This window comes from Electrona antarctica (assembly GCF_951216825.1).
Source record: "Electrona antarctica genome assembly, chromosome: 17".
NCBI classification, from domain to species: domain Eukaryota; kingdom Metazoa; phylum Chordata; class Actinopteri; order Myctophiformes; family Myctophidae; genus Electrona; species Electrona antarctica.
The window spans coordinates 2,036,452-2,059,984 of record NC_136798.1 but is presented as its reverse complement, the minus strand read 5'-3'; the positions used below and the strand labels follow the sequence as shown (position 1 = coordinate 2,059,984).

Sequence of the window (23,533 nt, the reverse complement as noted above, 5' to 3'; positions counted from 1 at the left end):
AGGAGCTTGTAGATCTTCGATTTTTCAAAAAATAGCAGACCTACAAGCTCGTAGGAGCTTGTAGATCTGCTATTTTTCAATAGCTAAAGCATAACATAATGCTAACACCAAAAGGAGTTCCCGCCCCAAAATGGGATAAAGTGATGGTGCCAAGTCACTTGACATGGCTTTGAAGACCAAAATTCTCACTTCCCTTTTTATAACATTTTTTTGTCAGTCACATCACTTTTGTGATATGACTGACTAATAAGAAGTGAAGTTAACAACAGCATATATTTAGAATCAATCAGGCAGCAGACATGGTGGATTTCAAGTTGAAATATATGACTGGTACTAACTGGTAATAGCAGTCAAATATTATTTGATATATTATGCATTTATTATGTAAACCTCCCTTTGGACAATTGTGTTATAGCAGCCAACAATTTATCATTTCACCCATTTTGACCTGGGAACGATTCTACAAATGTCTTCTAAATCCTGACAGTTTTCTGAAAAACCTCATGTTTCTATGTCAGTGGTTCTCAAACTATTTCATGTCAAGGATCCCCAAAAATATATGTAATTGGCTGCCGACCCCCCATCTGAAAATATGTTGTTCCAGGGAGTCGGGACCCCCCCCCCCCCCTCCCCCAGAAGCAAAGATTTGAGTTAAAAAACGTTTGCTCTGAAAGAATATATATTCAAAGATTTGCGACACATTTTCACGATTTCTCAAAAATAGCAGACCTACAAGCTCGTAGCGCGGCACTCGGTGCCGTGCTATGAGCTTGTAGATCTGCTATTTTTCAATAGCTAAAGTATAACATGCTTAAAACACCTAAAGGGGTTCCCGCCCCAAAATGTGTTAAACTGACAACATGAGGAAGAGAGAATATGCTACAGTATGTATATTGTATACACAGCAAAAACTGAAGGAGGAAGAAAATCAATGTCAAGACATTAGCACATACAGTAATGACACTTGTGCACCATGCCATTTGACCTACAACAAAAATGGTATGATGGCAAACGTTAAGTGCACAAATATCCAGAAGATACATAATATGTACAGAAAATTTAGTTTTGACATATACAAATTACAATAAATTACAGTAAGATCTCACTGTATATCATACCTTTTAACAAAGCCCAGCTAATTTAGACATAAAACAGTAAAAAGAGAGAAACATTTGATTTATTTCATTATGATGAAATCATTGTCTGACAGTTTGATTCAGTGTGGCACTTCTTTATGTTTTAATTTAACCACAGTTTCCTCATAGATGTATCATCTGTGTGCATGACCCAGTAGTAGACTATTAAATAATGCTTATCTATTTGGTGAGTGTGGGGGCAAGTCAGACTTTTATCTTACAAAAAACATCTTCTAATGCCCTATTACATTTTCTAATTAGTGCACATTACTGTGATCAAAGAGAGGATCTGGCAATAAACTGTTAACCCCTGTTTTCCCAGTGAAAATATAGTTATTAGACTAATAATGTCCTCTTATTTCTTTATCTCTTCTCTCAGTTTAACCCATTTAGGCCTGACGCCAAAAAAAAAAAAAGTCTTCTGAAAGAATATATATTCAAAGATTTGTGCCGCATTTTCACGATTTTTCAAAAATAGCAGACCTACAAGTGGCGCGCTACGAACCTTCAACATTGTTCTTTATTGACATAATTTGTTATTTCTCTCGCTTTACATAGATTGTGCATTTGTGCATTACATTCACCCATTCACACACACACATTCATACACCGGCGATGGCAGAGGAAACCATGCGAGGTTCATGTTGCAACCGGTCAAGTGCTTGTTTTTGAGGGGGGGGACGCAACACAACACGATATATCTGTCTAAACACCTGAACAGTCTTCTGATCTGTGGAATGCAAAATAAGCTGTTTTCTGTTGCTACACTTAAAAGACAAGTGTGAACCCATAGTCGTTCATAGCTATGTAGGTATTTGGGGAACCCCTTTTGGTGTTAGCATTATGTTATGCTTTAGCTATTGAAAAATAGCAGATCTACAAGCTCATAGCGCGCCACCGAGTGGCGCGCTACGAGCTTGTAGGTCTGCTATTTTTGAAAAATCGAAGAACGACTGACATAGAAACATAGCTTTTTCAGAAAACAGTCAGGATTTAGAGGACATTTTTTAGAATCTGATCTCAGGTCAAAATGGGTTAAAAAAACGAGTTATGACATTTTTCATCACACAGTCCCAGAAAGTAAAACAATAATAAAGTAAAAAAGTGTTTAACACAGGTCACAGTGTCAACCCCTGATGTGATGTTGAATACCTGGTTTTTCCAAAATAGATTAGTTTACTAAGTCATGGAGACATGATTACTGACCCACTGTTATGGAATCAGAGTTCATGTTTATTTAACCCATTTAGAGCTGAGGCCGATTCTAAAAAAAAAAAAAAAAAACTGTTTTCTGATGGCTTAACATGTTTCAATGGCAGTGGTGCTCAAACGTTTTCATGTCAAGGACCCCCAGAATTATCTTTATTTGGCTGCGGACCCCCATCTGAAAACATGTTGTTCCAGGGACCCCCCAGAAGCAAAGATTTGAGTTAAAAACATTCGCTCTGACAGGATATAAAATTTGCGCTACATTTTCATGCTTTTTCAAAAATAGCAGACCTACAAGCTCGTAGCGCTACAATCTGAGCTTGTAGATCTGTTATTTTTCAATAGCTAAAGCATAACATAATGCTTAAAACACCAAAAAGGGGATCCTGTCTAGAATGGGTTAAATATGCTTTTCAAAGGGTTTATTATAACGTCTGCCTCATTCAGAACATGATATTGAATATATGCTGCAGATTATTAAAAGTAGGGTAAGTGATATAAAGTGTTTTTTAATTGCTATGGAGTGCTTAATAACAGGGGTCTTTCCAGATCTTTAAAACAAATTCATTTCGGGTGGTTTGTACATTTTCAAACCATTCAGGAGAGAGTATCCATTTAGCAACTTCAATTCTATATCGTTTCAGTTCCAATTTCTTCTCATTTCTTTGTAACATCACCTCCAATTTCACTTTTATCGTTTATCCTCTATCCCGTGTGAGTGGTCTCTCTTGATTGGATGAAATCGGTATCCTGACCTGAAAATGCATGTTGTGTTTATTAACCCGTTCTTGACGGGAACCCCTTTTGGTGTTTTAAAGCATTATGTTATATTTTAGCTATTGAAAAATAGCAGATCTACAAGCTCATAGCTTGAGCTTGTAGGTCTGCTATTTTTGAAAAGTCGTGAAAATGTGGCACAAATCTTTGAATATATATTTCAGAGCGAACATTTTTAACTAAAATATTGGCTTCTGGGGGGTCCCTGGAACAACATATTTTGAGATGGGGGTCCGTGGCCCAATAGAGATAATTCTGGGGGTCCTTGACATGAAAAAGGTTGAGCACCACTGACATAGAAACATGGGTTTTTCAGGAAAATGTTAGGATTTAGAAGCCTTTTTTTATCGACCTCAGTCCATAATGGGTTAATGAGCTGGAGAGACAGGGAGACCCTGAACAAACACTCTAATAGCAATGCGTTCAATCAGATACTAATCCAATCCAATCAGGAGAGAGAACACATAAACACAGGATAAAAGTGAATTTTGAAATGATAAATGGATTTTCTCTCCTGACTAGATGGAATTGCTGAGCCAGCAGACCCACCTGGAAATGTATTTTTGTATTTAAAATTGTATTAAATGTATTATTAACCTATTTTGGGCGGGAACACCTTTTGGTGTTTTAAACATTATGTTATAATTTAGCTATTAAAAAATAGCAGATCTACAAGCTCATAGCGCGCCACCGAGTGGCGCACTATGAAAATGTGGCACAAATCTTTGAATATATATTCTTTCAGAGTGAACGTTTTTAACTCAAATCTTTGCTTCTGGGGAGGGGGTCCCTGGAACAACATATTTTCAGATGGGGGTCGGTGGCCAAATACATATAGTTTTTGGGGTCCTTGACATGAAATATTGAACACCACTGACAGAAACATACTGTAGGTATTTCAGAAAACTGTCAGGATTTAGAAGACATTTTTTAAATTTCGACGTCAGGCCTAAATGGGTTAAAAGACAGGGTGACCTGTTTAGTGAATATAGCAATAATTACAATCAAAACATTTCACTTTTTGACCAACACATATCACTTGTCTTACAGCACCTTTTAATATTAACTGGTTTGTTCAAAGTAAAGTCCATAATAGAGAGAGACTCCCCTAAAGCTCTGGTGCATGCATGTTTTAGATTCCACAAGGGGATAATTACAGTTACAAAAAAGAAACATAATTACTTGCCGAGGTCCCTGTTTTTTTTGCTCAAAACACGAAGAGGTGGGCTAATAGTGTGGGAGGAGATGACAGAATTCTTGTGTTACCATCACATGACAATGCAAGAGGTGATAAATAGCGTTACATCCAGATGAGCCCCACAGCCAGCATAAGCAGCAACGAGGCGTGAATGGGTCGGGGACATTGTGAGACACCCGGTCACAGCTGGTAGCTTCAGTCGCTTTTCCCTCTCCCCGAAACGTTCGAGTGAAGCAGCAAATCTTCACCCAAGACGAGTTAATACATGACAAGGGGCCAGCGAATATATTGCTCCAGCAGTCACAGCCTAGGCTCCCTCTCAGGACGGACAACAGTCACAGCCTAGGCTCCCTCTCAACAGTCACAGCCTAGGCTCCCTCTCAAGACGGACAACAGTCACAGCCTAGGCTCCCTCTCAAGACGGACAACAGTCACAGCCTAGGCTCCCTCTCAAGACGGACAACAGTCACAGCCTAGGCTCCCTCTCAAGACGGTCAACAGTCACAGCCTAGGCTCCCTCTCAAGACGGTCAACAGTCACAGCCTAGGCTCCCTCTCAAGACTCCTAGGCTCCTAGACTCCTAGGCTCCCTCTCAAGACGGTTCACAGCCTAGGCTCCCTCTCAAGACGGTTCACAGCCTAGGCTCCCTCTCAAGACGGTTGACATGCCGCACAGCAACGGAAAGAAAAGGAACAGTGTGGGTTCCAAATCCAGCGCTGAGGAATGGTCCCTGTCGTCCAAGGCTGCACAGACTCTCGCTCCGGGCCATGCTTCCCTAAAGTGGAGTCCAGGACCTTTGGGTAAAGCTCTCAGCGTCAGCTCCCGGTTAGATGTCGAGGCCACTTGCGGCGACCGGGCCGAGCTGGTCCCGAAGCCGGTGACCAAGCTCTACCGCCGACGCTGGGCCATGCTGTTCCTGTTCAGCGGCGTCTCGGCCAGCAATGCCTTCATGTGGCTCCAATACGGCATCATCAGCAACATATTCATGCGCTTCTACAACATTGACTCCCTGGCCATCGACTGGCTGGCCATGATCTACCTGCTCACGTACATCCCGCTCATCCTGCCGGTCCTGTGGCTGCTGGACAACCGAGGGATCCGGGACGTGGTGCTGATCGGCGCGGCCTTCAACTGCATCGGCGCGTGGATCAAAATCGGCAGCGCCGGTCCCGATCTGTTCCCCGTCACTTTCTTTGGCCAGTTTGTGTGCTCGGTGTCCACCGTGTTCGTCCTCGGCATCCCCTCCTACCTGGCGTCGGTGTGGTTTGGCCACAAGGAAGTTTCCACGGCGTGCTCCATAGGGGTGCTGGGAAACCAGGTTTGTCTTTGTGTCTTGTTCGTTGTCATATACAGTCTACGTTAAAGACCATACCATGTGGTACAGACTGTGTGTATATTATCCACAAACAGTGCGAGTGCTGTTTGTGGGTATACAGTGCTGCACTGTATGTTTGAGTCAAGTGGTACATGTAGTACCATAGTGTGGCAGTATTATGGGCTGACTGACTGTGTTAACTGTGGGAGAAACTCTCTTCTTGACCATTCCCTGTCTATTCAGACACTCGTGCTGTTATTTGTTAAATATCGAGGATTGGCCATCAAAACTTCACATCAACTTTTTTAAAGACTTGTGAAAGGGGGTCTCTAGCTATTGTTTTACATTAAAAGTGGGATTTGGCTAGATCACTTTGGTAGAGGGAAATATTGCTTAAAGGCAAAAACCATCATTGACCTCGTAACAAATGTTTTGAGTTGCTGCATATGTGTTGTGGACCTGTTGTGACTATGTAAACTACCGTCGTAAAGGAGCTCAACACATTATAGAACTGTGTGTGTGTGTGTGTGTGTGTGTGTGTGTGTGTGTGTGTGTGTGTGTGTGTGTGTGTGTGTGTGTGTGTGTGTGTGTGTGTGTGTGTGTGTGTGTGTGTGTGTGTGTTATACTGTCCAGTTTCCATTGACCCCTTGCATTTACAGGATGCTTTTTTTTTTTGAGTGGTGCAACCACTCCTAAAGACAGCTATGTGTGTCCCTGGCTGGGTGGCTGGGTCTGTCCGAGCACGAAAATAGCGTTATAGCGTTTGTTCACCACCAAGTGTCACTGTTGCACAGCCTAACACACACACACACCAGGAATGAGGGCTTATCCAGTACGTACAGCACAAGTACAGTACAGCACCACTCACTTCAGACGTGTCTGATTTTTATTTTTTTAAAACATTGTTTAGTTTTGACTTTTGAGCGATGCCTAACCGATCCAATGACTGGCCGCGTGTGTATGTCTGTTTGGAGTACAAACTGCTGCAATACCGCTGGTTGACCTAAAGTGGCGCTGTTGAGCAGCCTAAATTCACCCTGAGCGCTATAACTATAACTGCAGCCAGCCAGCGGTGTTGTTGAGCAGCCTGCACCGCTCAGTTCACACAGGTGTGATTTTAAAGGGGTAGCCCACTTTGATAGAGGTTTGGATATCTGTAGTTAGTAGGGGTGTGATGATGAGATACAGTAACTATCATTATGTAGTTAGTAGGGGTGTGATGATGAGATACAGTAACTATCATTATGTAGTTAGTAGGGGTGTGATGATGAGATACAGTAACTATCATTATGTAGTTAGTAGGGGTGTGATGATGAGATACAGTAACTATCATTATGTAGTTAGTAGGGGTGTGATGATGAGATACAGTAACTATCATTATGTAGTTAGTAGGGGTGTGATGATGAGATACAGTAACTATCAACACTTAAAGGAGCATTCAGTGATTTGGGTGATTTGGAAGAAAAAAAACGGTCCACCCGGTAACAAGATGTGCACATGCACACGCTCTACAGTGGGGGAAGTACAACAGACCAACAGCACGTGCACCAATGCCCGCCCCACTCAATCATGATTGGAGGAAGGCCCCTCTCATCCTGATTGGATGAAGGCTTTGCCACCCAAAGCCCAAACCGAAACTAGGGTTTTTTGACCCCAGGGGCTCACTGGGGACAGGAAGGAACTCCTTATATGGTCAGCACACTTTATAGTAGGGAGGATTATCCAAAAAATAAGAAAAAATAAGTGATATTTGAATTAAGTGAAATCACTGAATATACCTTTACGATCCAACTATATCCATATGTAAAACGGCAACATATCGTATTGTTGTCTCCACCAGGCCGAAGGCATGGGGAGAGAATGTTTTGCACTCCATCCGTGTGTGTGTGTCCGTCCGTCCGTCCGTCTGTTACCAGCTAATCTCCGGCACCGTTAACCCGGTCGATGCCAAATTTTGCACACACACTCCCTGGATGCCAACGATGAACCTCTGCCCCACATTTTCCAGAACGGCCTGTTATAGCACCACCAGGAGGCCGACTTTTGAAAAACATTTTTTTTAAATATTACTCATCCAGATTCTGTCCAAAAATCCCGCAAATCGTTACACACTATCTCTATAGTCATGTGTTCAAGACGGATCCGTCCGATATTTCAGATTCCGTCCTAATTGGCTTACATTGGCTTTCAAAGTTTGCAGGATTGGCCCGTTTTGAACAAAAAGCCTCAAATCATGAACGCAGCGTGCAATTTACGTGAAATCTTTCACAGACTTTCCTACTACTACGGATCCAAGCCATACCATTGCGTTTCAGAAACGGCGCTGCTTCCCCATTTCTGTGGATTCTGTCCTAAAAGTGAAGGTCTGATAAGCAGCTAAACGGCCAAGAAAATCCAAGTCTCGGCATCAAACGAGCCTTTAAACCGCGTGTTTAGTCAGCCTCTTCCTTGTTTTTCAAGGAAGTTGAAAAGCTTTAGCGCCTCCCCTGGTCGAATGTGGAATTATTTTTCCAACTGACTTCAGTTCAGTCGACATGCACACGCACAACTTCCTTGAAAAACAAGGAAGAGGCTGACTAAACAAGCAGTACCCATTTTGACCTGAGATCAGATTCTAAAAATGTCTTCTACATCCTGACAGTTTTCTGAAAACGCTATGTTTCTATGTCAGTCGTTCTTCGATTTTTCAAAAATAGCAGACCTACAAGCTCGTAGCGCGCCACTCGGTGGCGCGCTATGAGCTTGTAGATCTGCTATTTTTCAATAGCTAAAGCATAACATAATGCTAACACCAAAAGGGGTTCCCGCCCAAAATGGGTTAAAGGCTCGTTTGATGCCGAGATTTTCTTGGCCGTTCCTAGATGAAATTTAATTTAGCTCCTTATCAGACCTTCACTTTTTGGATAAAATCCTCAGAAAAGGGTTAAGCAGCGTAAGTTGTGGAAATCATGCGCCGTTTCTGAAACGCAATGGGATGGCTTGGATCCGTGTCTTCATCTCGGAGCTACAGAATGAGCGTAGGGACTGAGGGAACGTATCACGGCTAAGGTCAACAGGTCAACATAACATATGCAGCAACTCAAACCAGTAGGTTGACTACAAGGTGAAGGATTTGCCTTTTTTAATGAACTTGCTGATTTCCTGTTTTTGGTTATATAGAAGTGTATATTTGTTCATGTTCTGATTAATTGAATATGGTAAACAAGTGTAATGCTTTGGTGTCGTCCACGGTTAAACAGTTTTTGTATTAGAGTTGTGCTTGAAATGTACTGTCTGTAATTCTGCAATACTGTTTAATAAATAAATAATCAATCAATCAATGTCTAAATGAAGCATTCATCAGCTGATTTATTTAACTTTGGGGTTGATAATAGGGATGCACGATTAATCGGTAGCATAATCGGAATAGGTCATATCGGCCATAAAAATGCCATATCGGAACGGTCTCAAAATAATACAGAATATTCAATCGGTTTTCACCTGCAAAAAGATTTCAGTTGTGAAAACAGAGTCTTGGAAAAGAGTATACTATTTATTGATTGATTGAATACTTTATTAACACCTTGGAGGCCCGGAACTATTTCATCCATGTGCCCATCATTTATAGCGCACAGACCACTTTTACCGGCGCACGGTATGTCTGTGTAGCAGCTAACAATAGCCACACCACTCTAGAGTCGATCGACAACAACGGGAGGTAATAATAAATCTATCGCGACTAGCGACTGGACCGCGGAAGGCCGTCAAACACAGGATCTTTTTTCAGAATTAGACGGGATGATTTAGATCGGGAGTTATGATCGTTTTAAGATTTTCGTTTTCGTCTTTGACACGTCATCGGAATGGGCAACAAGCGCTCCAAGGCTCTAGAGCGATGCGAACGGTTTTGTTATCATTAATCTCCGTCCTATTTATCAATCTCCGGCTTGGGCACTTGACCCTGACCTTGAACTTGGACGGAGAACTCCGCCCCGGGCCTCCAAGGTGTTAACGGGCTTTGGGCCAATAAGCCCCTAGGAGGGCCTAGTCTTGTTTCCATTGTGGTCCTCTGTATAATATCGGAATCGGTCAGAATCGGTATCGGGCAGATATGACCCTGCAAATAATCGGATGTCGGATATCGGTCATAATGTCATAATCGTGCACCCCTAGTTGATAATGTTTTGTTTTGTTTGCCTTCCAGCTGGGCATTGCCATCGGGTTCCTGGTGCCACCCATCCTGGTGCCCAACGTGGACGACATCGATGAGCTGGCTCACCACATCCGTATCATGTTCTACATTACTGCAGGAGTGGCCACCGTACTCTTCATCCTCGTTGTCATTGGTAAGAACTTTTTACTTTAACCCATTTTGACCTAACGTCGATTCTACAAAATGTATTTTTTCTGAAAAACCTATGTTTCTAATATCTAGTGGTTCTCAAACATTTTCATGTCAAGGACCCCCAAAAAATGTATGTATTTCCAGAAGCAAAAGATTTGAGTTAAAAACGTTCGCCGTGAAAGAATATATATTCAAAGATTTGCCCCACATTTTCACGATTTTTCAAAAGTAGCAGACCTACAAGTTCATAGCGCGGCACTCGGTGCAGCGCTATGAGCTTGACTTGTAGATCTGCTATTTTGTCAATATCTAAAGTATAACACAATGTTTAAAACACAAAAAGGGGTTCCCGCTCAAAATGGGTTAAACACTGAAAGAAAATAGAATGATGAAATCCAGGGCACAGCCATGGCTCCGGTCTCCTAAGTGGCAGCGGTGGCCGAACGGTTTGCGGAGCGGTCTTGTTATCGGAAGGTCGCCAGTTCGAATCCCCGGACCGGCACGTTAAAATTACCACCGCTGAAGTGCCCTTGAGCAAGGCATTGAACCCCTACCATGAAATGTTCTATGAGCAGGGTCTGGCTGTAAACAAGCATCTCGAGCTTAGTCCATTCACCCTGGGTAAACAAAGAACTTTGCTTTGCTTTACTGTATACCTCTTGTGGTTTTTATCAGGACCTTTCTGGTTTATCTAGTTTTGTTTTAGGGTTTGTTTGTCCTGGCAAAGAAAGGCCTACAGGGAATTCCTCCAACCACCAAAGAAGCCGATGTGACATTTGAAATTTACAACATTCTTTCTTTGCCGCCCTAACAAACAGCGTCTTTCAGTAGAAGAAGAGAAGAATAACTGACCTCATACTACTTTACACACAAGAACAAAAACCTCCCCTCAGGGAGGAGTTGAACACAGCTGTGTGGGTTTACGTCAGCCTAGCATAAAGATTGTTTTATACCGGCGAGAGAAGTTGGTTGTTGACAGCTTCAGTCTACAGAAATGAGTTTAAAAAAATGAATAAACAAACATAGACACTCATTTGGAAATCATAATTAATATTAATTTAGTCCCCCTTAACCCATTTAGGCCTGACGTCAAAATAAAAAAAAATGTCTTTTTAAAATGTTTCTATATCAGTGGTTCTCAATATTTCATGTCAAGGACCCCAACAATTTTAATATTGTAAAATGTAATATGCCGCCGACCCCCATCTGAAAATATGTTGTTCCAGGGACCCTCCAGAAGCAAATATTTGAGTTAAAAATGTAACTGAAACTCTGAAAGAATATATATTGAAATGTTTGAGGCACATTTTCACGATTTTTCTAAAATAGCAGACCTACAAGCTCATAGCGCGCCACTCGTGGCGCGCTATGAGCTTGTAGATCTGCTATTTTTCAATAGCTAAATAATGCTTAGTTAAAACACCAGAATTAATTAAGAAGAGAAGGGGATAGCTCCTTATCGAGAAACTACACATGTTAGAAGTGACTGGCTACTGTACAGCGGAGCAGACCACATCATAAGCAGTGTTGCCAACTCTTGTGAGAGAAATAAGCCAACCCCACCTCCAAAAACAAGCCCAAAACAAGCCAACTCTTGGCGAGAGAAATAAGCCAAATCTTCCCTCGAAAAACAAGCCAAAACAAGCCCAGTAATATTGCCCTATAATACTAATAACTAAATATTTGATGCATTTATCATTATCAATTCTATGTATGTCTATAATTATGAATGTTTAGGTCATTTATTATACTATTTACACACATAGTAGAGACACCAGACCTATTCTGTCACTCAATGTGATTCATACTCTCCCAAACCTATGGGTATTACTATTTATAGATCTATTCTATATACATCAAAGAAATGTTGGCTTGTTTGATATTCAAAACAAGCCACCGAATTTTCGACCCGTTCTGGACGGGAACCCCTTTTGGTGTTTTAACTAAGCATTATGTTATACTTTAGCTATTGGAAAATAGCAGATCTACAAGCTCATAGCGCGCCACCGAATGCGGCACAAATCTTTGAATATATATATATATATTTTTTCAGAGCGAACGTTTTTATTTATTTCGACGTCAGGCCTAAATGGGTTAAAACGAGCCCAAAAAAACGCAACCCACGACTCTCATAAGTGTCCATAGAAACACTGTGAGGGCCGGTCACCAGCTTGGATGGGTACGAGACAGAGAGCTGAGAACACCATTGTCCTGAAGGAGAAATGGTAATGAGAAATTTGCATTCTTTAAGACAAAAGGGTATTTGTAAAACAATGTGTTTTCATTGTAGTGCCACCATGCACACCATTGGCCCAGCTGAGAGTCACTTGTGATTAGTAGCCCCTCTGGCAGTACACCTACAGTATAAAATGCAAATAGTTACTTACACTAAACCTTAACGCATTTAGGCTTGACGTCGAAAAAAAAAAAAAGTCTTCTGAACAAATATATATTCAAAGATCTGTGCCGCATTTTCACGATTTAAAAAAAAATAGCAGACCTACAAGCTCGTAGCGCGCCACCGAGTGGCGCGCTACGAGCTTGTAGGTCTGCTATTTTTCAATAGCTAAAGTATAACATAATGCTTAGTTAAAACACCAAAAGGGGTTCCCCCGTCCAGAGTGGGTTAAGGTAGTATGGATGGGTAAACTAAGGTCATTCGCTTTCTATTTATATAGGCCTATATCTGCTGGTTTATAATGGCAGATGCAGATAAGCAGTTTCTTGATAACCACAGTGCTGTGGCTAGAGCAGCAGAGAATTATGGTCGCAGACAAGCCTATGCTTTGAAAATGAATCGTATACACCGAAGGAAGGACCACTAAAATAATTAGCATTGGTTCTGACTGTAAACTACTACATTGAATTTAAATGTCAACAGTTGTACCGGTGTGAGTGGGTGGAGAGCTCTGATTGTCAATACAAACAGGAACACACACACACACACACACACACACACACACACACACACACACACACACACACACACACACACACACACACACACACACGATGGGTATCCTGCTGCCGGTGCCATCTGACTGGGGGTCCTGATTCACGGCCCCTGCAGTGCGAGTCAGTGGAGAGAGAGAGTTCCAGGACTAGAGATCAGTCTCCTTTCTGTAGGCAAAGAGAAGTGAGGTGATAAATCCCTCTGTAAAGGAACTGACAGTAAAAGTGTAACTCCTAGCGGCCTCTTTTAATGCAAATTAGTATGTAAAGCGGTTTCTTTGTAGCCTGGTCGTTTGTCACCTGGCCAAAACGCAAGTAAAATGTTTGTGGCTGCAAGAGTCAATACTTTTCAAGCTGTTCTCCGGAACTTAATGCATAGATTCATGTGTCGCTTGGATGAGTCTGTGAATAGCATCATCGTCAGTATTAATAACCCAAAAGTTGCACTAGATACTCCTCTAGCCTTAGAAGACATTGGCTTAAAAGCCTTTATTTATAACTGTCACAAATGCCTGTCTAACATGTACATTTGGACTGTTTTTTATTGGATGTATATTGTATTTTGTGTTTTGTATGTTTCTCTATGGACCCTGAGGGCTATATTTTGTGTGTCTTAAGTACCAGGTCTTATTACTTAACTTAAGACCTGGAGGCGTCTCAGAATAGCCAAATGGCATTGATCACGCCTCCAGGTCTTAAATTAAGTTAAAGGAGCATTCAGTGATTTAGGTGATTTGGAAAACCACCCAGTCCGCCCCGGTAACAAAATGTGCACATGCACGCTCTACAGTGGGGGGAAGTGCAACAGGCCAACAGCATGTGCACCAAGGCCCGCCCCCACTCGATCATGATTGGAGGAAGGCCCCTCTCATCCTGATTGGATGAAGGTTTTGCCACCCGCCACCAAAACTGAAACTAGGGTTTTTTTGACCCCAGGGGCTCTCTGGGGACAGGGAGGAACTCCTTATATGGTCAGCACACTCTATAGTAGGGAGGATTATCCAGAAAAAAAGAAAAAATAAGTGATATTTGAATTAAGTCAAATCACTGAATATACCTTTAAGTAATAAGACCTGGTACTTAAGACACGCAAAATATAGCCCTGTGTCTGCAATAAAGTCATTCATTCATTCATTCATTCATTCACTCATTCAATGCAACGGGAGCAGGTCTGACCCAACACTGCAGCAAATCGCCCAAAACAGCCGATTTACAAGCATAAAATTAATGACAGCTGACAAAGTGTAGTTCGGAGATTCATCTGCATCTATGAGAAATAGCAGGTAAAATAAGTGGTTACTCAACAAAAATAAAGTACTCGTATCGGTATCGGCGAGTACTAAAAATGAAGTACTTGTACTCGTACTCGGTCTGAAAAAACTGGTGTCGGGAGAACTATACTTTATTTTAGTGAAAAGCAGTAAGGATTATAAATGAACGCTCTTCGTGTACACTCAGAGAGATGCTCTGTCAATGAAACGGGATTAGCGAGAACTTGCTTACAGCAAATGGGCTGATAAAAGCATACAGGGCTGTGTGTCCAGAGTCGTGCGGTGCAGCCGTCGGGACACGAGGCAGCTGTGGGTGGAAATCAAGCCCCCAGTAAGGCTATCCGACGTTGAAGATGCCACTACCTACTGGCGAAATGTGGAATTGCAGCACTTTAACAGAGGTGGACGGACGTTCATGACGTCACGTGCGTAAGCCCGGACCGCAAAATTGAGGTCCGGGGCTAGGCTAAACTTCCGCTCGCTCGAGCCATTGACTTATAATTATACTTTTCCTTTTCCGTGTTGTATGTCTTAATGTCATGTTTGTCCGGGTTATGAACACATCAGGGCATTGAGATAAATGAACAGCTGTCATTGACCTATAGAAGGGTATACGCACCAGGCAAGTGTGTGAGAATTAGCATTTACTTGATGTCATTAATGATTTTAACCCATTTTGGCCTGGCGTCAAAATAAAAAAAAACGTTCGCTCTGAAAGAATATATATTCAAAGATTTGTGTCGCATTTTTACGATTTTTCAAAAATAGACCTTCAAGCTCGTAGCGCGCCACTCGGTGGCGCACTATGAGCTTGTAGATCTGCTATTTTTTGGGGCTCCCATATGTGTTTTCTATCCCCACAAATAACCAATTTTGAACAATCAGGCTTTCATATCATATGGCTGCTTTAATGGAAATTGCTCTCAGGAACAGCTCAACAGATTTTGTCCTCATCGTGATGTCATCAATGTCACCCTACTTTGTATAATTCCTCCTCTTCTTCAGTCTTCAGTTCCAAATTAGCATTTCCACTTTGTTTACAATGTCCACCATTGTTGATTTTCCAAGCTGGTATGGAAACAAGCCTGGTTTTATCTAGCATCAGTATTATAATGACTCAAATATTAAATCTGCATATCAGCACCCCCACCACCTCAGGACATTGTGGTACTGCAGCTAAAACTGCTTTCAAAGTCCAGAAAGAAATGACAAGGACTGGTTATATCAGAGTGGTGATTGAGGCTCAAACCATTAGAAATAACTTTGAGGGACATAGACAATATGATATTAAATATTAAAAGCAGATTTAAAATGCATGTTATTTGCGCTTTAAAACACCAAAAGGGGTTCCCGCCCAGAATGTGTAAGGGCAACCATCTCTAAGGCATCTAGAAGTCCCATAATCCCTTTGGGTGGTGGGTGAAGATCTAAGGCATCTAGAAGTCTCATAATCCCTTTGGGTGGTGGGTGAAGATCCCTTTGGGTGGTGGGTGAAGATCCCTCGTGAGTCGCAGGTCGTGGAGAACACATGCCAACACAAAAGTGATATGTTGTTACCGTGCATTCTGAGGTTTATTACACACCCAGAGAGTAGTATATACAGTAGGACAGTAGATCTATGACGTCCTCTTGTAGATTATGGAAACCATGATAAGAACAGAATGAGCAGGACCACGCTTGCATCTCATATCATCTCATATCGTACAGTCTGATACAGTAGTTGACATGGTTATCAATATGCTTATGCAGCTATATGTGTCGTCTGAGTCAGGCCGTATTACAACAATTACTACTTTTTTAGTAACACGTATTACAACATTAACCCATTTTGGGCGGGAACTCCTTTTGGTGTTTTAACTAAGCATTATGTTATACTTTAGCTATTGAAAAATAGCAGATCTACAAGCTCGATTGTAGCTTGTAGATCTGCTATTTTTGAAAAATCGTGAAAATGCGGCACAAATCTTTGAACATATATTCTTTCAGAAGACTTTTTTTTTTCTTTTCTCTACGTCGGGCCTAAATGGGTTTAAACGAACAACAGGGTAGGCTACGCACCAGGCAAGTATGTGAGAATTAGCATTTACTTGAATGTCATTACTACTTATCTAGTAACACGTTTGTAATAATTCATGTTCTTGTCAGTTTTCCAGGAGCGCCCTGAACTCCCTCCCACTCAGGCCCAGGCTACGGCTCGTAGCATTCCTTCAGAGCAGTACTCCTACACCGCTTCAATCCTCAGGCTGCTGCGCAACAAGCCCTTCATCCTCCTCATCATCACATACGGTTGGTTGTCACCATTCACACAGAAGATTCTGTGCACTGTGCACATCTCAGTGCCTATGAAGGCTCCGTGACGATTTTTCAAAATTGGCAGCCATCTTGCATTTGAAGGTCAAAAATAGGTCAAATCATTATATACACACCAGATGTATTCCTTGACCAAAATAAGCTCTGAAACCATGTATTGTGCATCATTCAAACCATTAAAAAGTTCATTTTCACAGCAACCATTTTGGATTTTGGCCTCTAAAAAAAGTTTCCCCACACTTTAAAAAAGTACGCCCCGGCCAATTTAGTTTAATAACCCTCCTAGATGACAAATCCATTGAGAAACGGACCTTTGCTCTCCACGGTCACGGAACGGCCCAAAACCACCCAACTAATATTCAGGCCAGGTGCTGGATGTCAAGCATCAAGGCAAACACCAAGGAAGAGGAAGAACATCCGCACACCAGTTTGTAGAGCTCAGAAAATGCAGAACAGAAAATGCAACGTATTTGCCTGATGAAGACCTAGTCGGTCGAAACGTTGCATTTTCTGTTGCCTTAAAATAAAGTAAGTCTCGGAGCTCTACAAAGTGGTGTGCGGATGTTCTTCCTCTTGTCTGGTTTTCATCATTCACCACAGTCACATCCAGAGTCCATTTATGCTAAGTTCAAGTTTAAGTTCAATTTCACCTTTCGTATTTCTTTTATTGTGCAATGTGCACCGACGGTAGCTTTCAAACTACAGATGAATGTAAGTAAGTAAGGAGTGTATGCAAATTTAATTTAAAGATCTGCTGACACTGACTTCTTTAAGACATACGGAGCACATTTCTGACAGAGCATATGTCATGTCATGTCATATCTCATCTTATCTTATCATAAAATCAGTACAGTTACAGCCCATTTGGTGATTAAATATTCATGAGATTTGTTTCCCCAGGGGGGGGGGGTTCAAAGTCTGTTCGTAGTCTCTGACAATGTTTGATAGAACAAGTTTGATCAATTTGTTTATTTTGTGAGGGGACCAATTTTAACCCATTTTGGGCGGGAACCCCTTTTGGTGTTTTAAACATTGTTATAATTTAGCTATTGAAAAATAGCAGATCTACAAGCTCATAGCGCGCCACCGAGTGGCGCGCTACGAGCTTGTAGGTCTGCTATTTTTGTAAAATCGTGAAAATGTGGCACAAATCTTGAATCTATGAATATATATTCTTTCATAGTGAACGATTTTAACTCATATCTTTGCTTCTGGGGGTCCCTGGAACTACATATTTTCCGATGGGGGTCGGCGGCCAAATACATATATTTTTGGGAGTCTTTGACATAGAAACATTTATCAGAAAACTGTCAGGATTTAGAAGACATTTGTAGAATCATCCTCAGGTCAAAATGGGTTAAGCAACTGTGTCTGTTAATTGCATTTCATTCATGTCTCATTGACTGTGTGGGGTGCACTACTTCTCTCTCTGTGTGCATGTTTTGTTCATGTAAATGAGTGAGTTGCCAACTAGATAATTATGCTGAGGTCACTGGGTTTTTCTCCCTCTTTGGTAAAGCTTTAGCTTTCTCTATAGCTGGCCTGCCGGCCCCATTTTCTCTTTTTTGTGTTACTGGCGGTGCCCACTCACTCACTCACTCACTCTCGACTCACTCACGGTTCATAGTCATAATTTGTGTGGTACTGTACAGTGTACAGTACATGTCTACAATACAGTACTACTATGTAGACATGAGTTTGACACAGTCTCTTTACTTTCCACAGGACTGAACGTAGGTTGTTTCTACTGTCTGTAGACATGAGTTTGACACGGTCTCTTTACTTCCCACAGGACTGAACGTGGGTTGTTTCTACGCTGTTGGGACCCTTCTCAACCGTATGATCATTGAGCACTACCCCGTAAGTCTATAAATTTAAAAAATCATGTCTTCTAAATCCTAACAGTTTTCTGAAAAACCTATGTTCCTTTCGTCAGTGGTGCTCAATATTTCATGTCAAGGACATGACCCGACCCCCATCTGAAAATATGTTGTTCCAAGGAACCCCCCCCAGAAGCAAAGATTTGAGTTAAAAACTTGCTATGTAACAATATATATTCAAAGATTTCAGGCACATTTTCACGACTTTTCAAAAATAGCAGACCTACAAGCTATGAGCTTGTAGATCTGCTATTTTTCAATAGCTAAATTATAACAATGTTTAAAACACCAAAAGGGGTTCCCGCCTAAAATGGGTTAAAGGACCACTTCACCACTTTTCAACCTGTCTTCATATAATAGGTCCTCAATAATAATCATGATAAAATGGCACAATTCTTTTCCTACTCAGTCTGTGTCTCATAGGAGGGTTGTGGGCAGTTCAGAAACCCGTCCACCAGTGACATCATCATGGGGAATCCAAGCTAATAGAAACGACAGGCTTTCTTTCTAGTCCTGAAAAGTTGAAATGCGAAAATGGAAGCCATCGTATTTTACATTTTTTGTTTAAAAACAAATCTGCCTAACGATGATGTCACTGGTGGACGGGTTTCTGAACTGCCCATAGCCCTCCTATGAGACACAGACTGAGTAGAAAAGAATTGTGCCATTTTATCATGATTATTAGTGAGGACCTATTATATGAAGATGGGTTGAAAAGTGGTGAAGTGGTCCTTTAACACAATTATGCAGTGTGAGATAAGATAACACAAGATAAAATGAAATCTGAATTCAATTTCATTGGAGTCAGAAAACATTGTTAGTTACACAATTGTATTAAAAGGTGTTTTTATAAAGATCCCCACAACTTTAATATGCTTAGTGCATATAGTTGTCGCTAGCTTGACATTAGTTGTTGCTAGCTTGACATTAGTTGTTGCTAGCTTGACATTAACCTTTTGAGGCAAAAAGTACATTTCCCATTCACTTGTCCGGGCACAAAAGTCACTTGTCCGGAGCACAAGCACACACAAATACATTTTAAATCAACTAACTGTAAGTTGGTTTTGGTGAATTCATGTTATTAGATGGATATTCTCAGTTTACAAGTTAATATCCCCAGACTGTCTGTGATCTTACATACAGTTCATGTACCGGTATTCCAAATACACCATCGGTCCAATCCGCACACAGTTAGCGGACTGACCAATAATTAATTCCTAAGACTTGGAGTCGTTTTGGAGACTAGCTTCATATCCATTTGAAAGTTCTGTCAGAAAACGTGTATTTAGTGAAATTGTCCACGAGCTGCACACGGACGACAATCACGACATTCCCCCCCGGCGAGGGGCCCGGAACGAGTGCAGGACTGAACTGAACACAGGACTGAAACTTCCTTTGGGAAGCACAATTGTATGGGGCACACAAAACAGGTGGTGTGATCAATATTACCCCATACAATTTACAATGTAGGCATTTGGCAGATGCTCTTAACCCATTTTGGGCGGGAACCCCTTTTGGTGTTTTAAACATTATGTTATAATTTTGCTATTGAAAAATAGCAGATCTACAAGCTCATAGCGCGCCACCGAGTGGCGCGCTACGAGCTTGTAGGTCTGCTATTTTGTTTAAATCGTGAAAATGTGCCTCAAATCTTTGAATATATATTCTTTCAGAGTTTCAGTTTTTAACTCAAATCTTTGCTTTGGAGGGTCACTGGAACAACATATTTTCGGATGGGGTCGGCGGCATATTACATATAATTTTTGGGGTCCTTGACATGAAATATTGAGAACCACTGATATAGAAACATCTGTCAGGCCTAAATGAGAGTGATTTACAGTAAGCAAGAACAAAAACATGGTAATACTGTCATCAACTACACCAATCACAATACACCTGTCAATTACCGTAGGTATGTGCCCCATACGTTAGTGCTTCCCAAACATCGACTGTTCTCAAAGGAAGTTTTCATATTTTCAGTCTAGCTTTTCCTCGTGGGAAAAGTGGCGATATTTTACTTACTTTTACTTCTCTCTATCCCTTTGGCCTTTAAGCTGATTGGCTAATACACATCTCAAATGTGTGTAATCATCATAACAGATATGAGACTTGAGACAACATGCATGGTCATTGGATCAAATGGTCAGTGGATGCTAGGCATTCATGTTCTTAATATAGTTCACAGCATGGACATACATGACACAGCCTCTCTCTCACAGCTAGGAGTATTGAACACAGCTATGTACCTAATATGACATATTTGATGACATCAATGACTATGCCGCCCCCTCTCCACAAGGAGGGGAAGTGCACTAAAGCATTATGGGCATCCTTCTACCCTAATAGAGCGTCGCAGTCCCGCCCCCTACCAGGGCCCAGGAAATGATTCTCCGTTCATTTTCCTCATAGACATTTCAAAAAGTATTTATTTAAAGACGTTTACGCCGCGGACAAAGCCAACTCTTGTCGTGACAAATCATGACAACAAACACAATTTTTTGGGCCGAACAAATAATTAGAAAGAAGAAACAAATGGCAGGTTACAACACTTTTTTTTATTGTTTTTCTTCTTTGTAATTATTTGTTTGGTCCAAAATATTGTGTTTGTTGTCATGATTTGTCACGACTCGAGTTGGCTTTGTCCGCGGCGTAACCGTCTTTAAATAAATACTTTTTGAAATGTCTATGGGAAAAATGCATTGGGATTCATTTCCTGGGCCTGGCGTCGTCATTAAAGGGGGCTGGACTGTGACACTCTATAGAAAGGGGGTACACAAACAAACAAGCACATGGTCGTTTATCCGTGCTTCTTCTCCTACCAAACCACTCCGTTAGCACACATCTCTCCATGCACAAAGAATCCTGCACGCCACCCGAACCCATATGCACTACATCGCTTCCCCACAACTGCCATATTTACTGTACAAATATTACTTTTGTCAATTGAGTGATCCAGTCAAACCCTATAGTCAAACACACACACTTCAAATTGTGCTACTGCTATCTACTACAAATACTATTAACGTTGAGCGACTGCATTTTCTTCTTCCAGTGGGGAAATGTCCCTTAGTTTAATGTCAGGCCCTGATACTGATCATTTAGTTCCTTAAGATTTTGTCAGCAACCTAACAGGAGTTGTAAGGCATGGGTTCCCAAAGTGGGGTCCGGGGACCCCTAAGGGTACTTGAGGGAGTTCCAGGGGGTACCTAGCTCAATTAGAGATAGTTAGGAACCAAATGGACCCTTATGGGTCTGTAACTCAGACAGAGTTGGAACCAAATGGACCCATTAGGGTCCATTTGGTTCCATTTGTACACTCTCAGAGTTAAATTAACAGTGGTTTTACAATATAAATTGGGGGTCCCAGAGATATATGCCATTAAATGGGGGTCCGTAGCATAATGCGTGTGAAACTGGGGGTCCATGAAATTAATATGTTTCGGAATCACTGCTAAAGCCATAAAATCCTCCCGTATCGGGGTCACTGGCATATGTTTTCAAATGGGGGGTCCATGGCTCCAAAACTGTGGAATGCACTTCCCGTTGCAGTCAGAACTGCAGCCTCACTCCCAATCTTCCGCCGTAGTCTGAAAACCCACCTTTTCAGACTCCATCATGGCCCATAGCACTTACCCCACCCCCTTAGATAGCATTTCTGTAGACTTGGATATCATTTGATACAGACTTATAGCATGTTATGTAGACAGCACTATAATTGCATTGTATGTAGTCATAGCACATATGTATAGCATAGTATAGTATATATGTATAGTGTATATGTATAGTTTCATTATATAGATATTCCACTGTTACGTTCTTAGCTTACGGTACGCATGTTTCATGATAAATGCTTTTTATGTGATGTATTCCCATGCTTTTTTGTTCTTGCTCTGGATTAAGAGCGTCTGCTAAATGCCTAAATTGTAAATTGTCTAATAAATGTTGATTTGGGGGTCCTTGACACGAAAAAGTTTGGGAACCACTGTTGTAAGGTCACTAACGATGCTCCCTCCTCCTCCTCGCTGACATCCAGGGTGAAGAGGTGAACGCTGGGAGGATCGGTCTCACCATCGTCATCGCAGGCATGGTTGGTTCCTTGATTTGCGGCATCTGGTTGGATAGGACAAAAACCTACAAGTAAGGCAAAAGAGAAATTACAGTCTGTGCTGGTTCTCTTCTCTTTTCAAAAAAACGTTATCTTTATCTAATGTGATCCTGGGCTCTACACACCCTCCGCCAACCTAGTCCCCATATATGGGGGACATGGGGAGAGCAACGGACTTGAACTCATGCTTCCTTCATGCCTGAGTGTCCAAGTTGCTCCTTTACACCTGACAGGGGGGAGTTTCCCTGGTTGGACGTAGCGCGTGGAAGGAACACGTTATTCCAACCAGTTCCTTTCCCCTCCATCAGGTGCCCCGGCTGGCCAGGGGGAGGCAGTTTAGAGACCAGTTCCTTTCCCCTCCATCAGGCACCCCGGCTGGCCAGGGGGAGGCAGTTTAGAGACCAGTTCCTTTCCCCTCCATCAGGCGCCCCGGCTGGCCAAGGGGAGGCAGTTTAGAGACCAGTTCCTTTCCCCTCCATCAGGCACCCCGGCTGGCCAGGGGGAGGCAGTTTAGAGACCAGTTCCTTTCCCCTCCATCAGGTGCCCTGGCTGGCCAGGGGGAGGCAGTTTAGAGACCAGTTCCTTTCCCCTCCATCAGGCGCCCTGGCTGGCCAGGGGGAGGCAGTTTAGAGACCAGTTCCTTTCCCCTCCATTAGGCGCCCCGGCTGGCCAGGGGGAGGCAGTTTAGAGACCAGTTCCTTTCCCCTCCATCAGGCGCCCTGGCTGGCCAGGGGGAGGCAGTGTAGAGACCAGTTCCTTTCCCCTCCATCAGGCGCCCCGGCTGGCCAGGGGGAGGCAGTTTAGAGACCAGTTCCTTTCCCCTCCATCAGGCGCCCCGGCTGGCCAGGGGGAGGCAGTTTAGAGACCAGTTCCTTTCCCCTCCATCAGGCGCCCCGGCTGGCCAGGGGGAGGCAGTTTAGAGACCAGTTCCTTTCCCCTCCATCAGGCGCCCCGGCTGGCCAGGGGGAGGCAGTTTAGAGACCAGTTCCTTTCCCCTCCATCAGGCACCCCGTCTGGCCAGGGGGAGGCAGTTTAGAGACCAGTTCCTTTCCCCTC

The 23,533-nt window shown here is 42.3% G+C and overlaps 1 protein-coding gene across 1 annotated transcript in view; it reads left to right on the top strand.

Moving 5' to 3' along the window:
- Positions 1 to 23,533, top strand: part of LOC306940556 (choline/ethanolamine transporter flvcr2b-like) — a 38,073-nt gene that overhangs the window by 1,955 nt on the left and 12,585 nt on the right. Inside the window, exons 2-5 of the mRNA XM_079525652.1 lie at positions 9,819 to 9,960; positions 16,328 to 16,468; positions 18,285 to 18,352; positions 22,406 to 22,509. Of these exons, the coding sequence (XP_079381778.1) occupies positions 9,819 to 9,960; positions 16,328 to 16,468; positions 18,285 to 18,352; positions 22,406 to 22,509 (455 nt within the window). The remainder of the gene's footprint in view (positions 1 to 9,818; positions 9,961 to 16,327; positions 16,469 to 18,284; positions 18,353 to 22,405; positions 22,510 to 23,533) is intronic.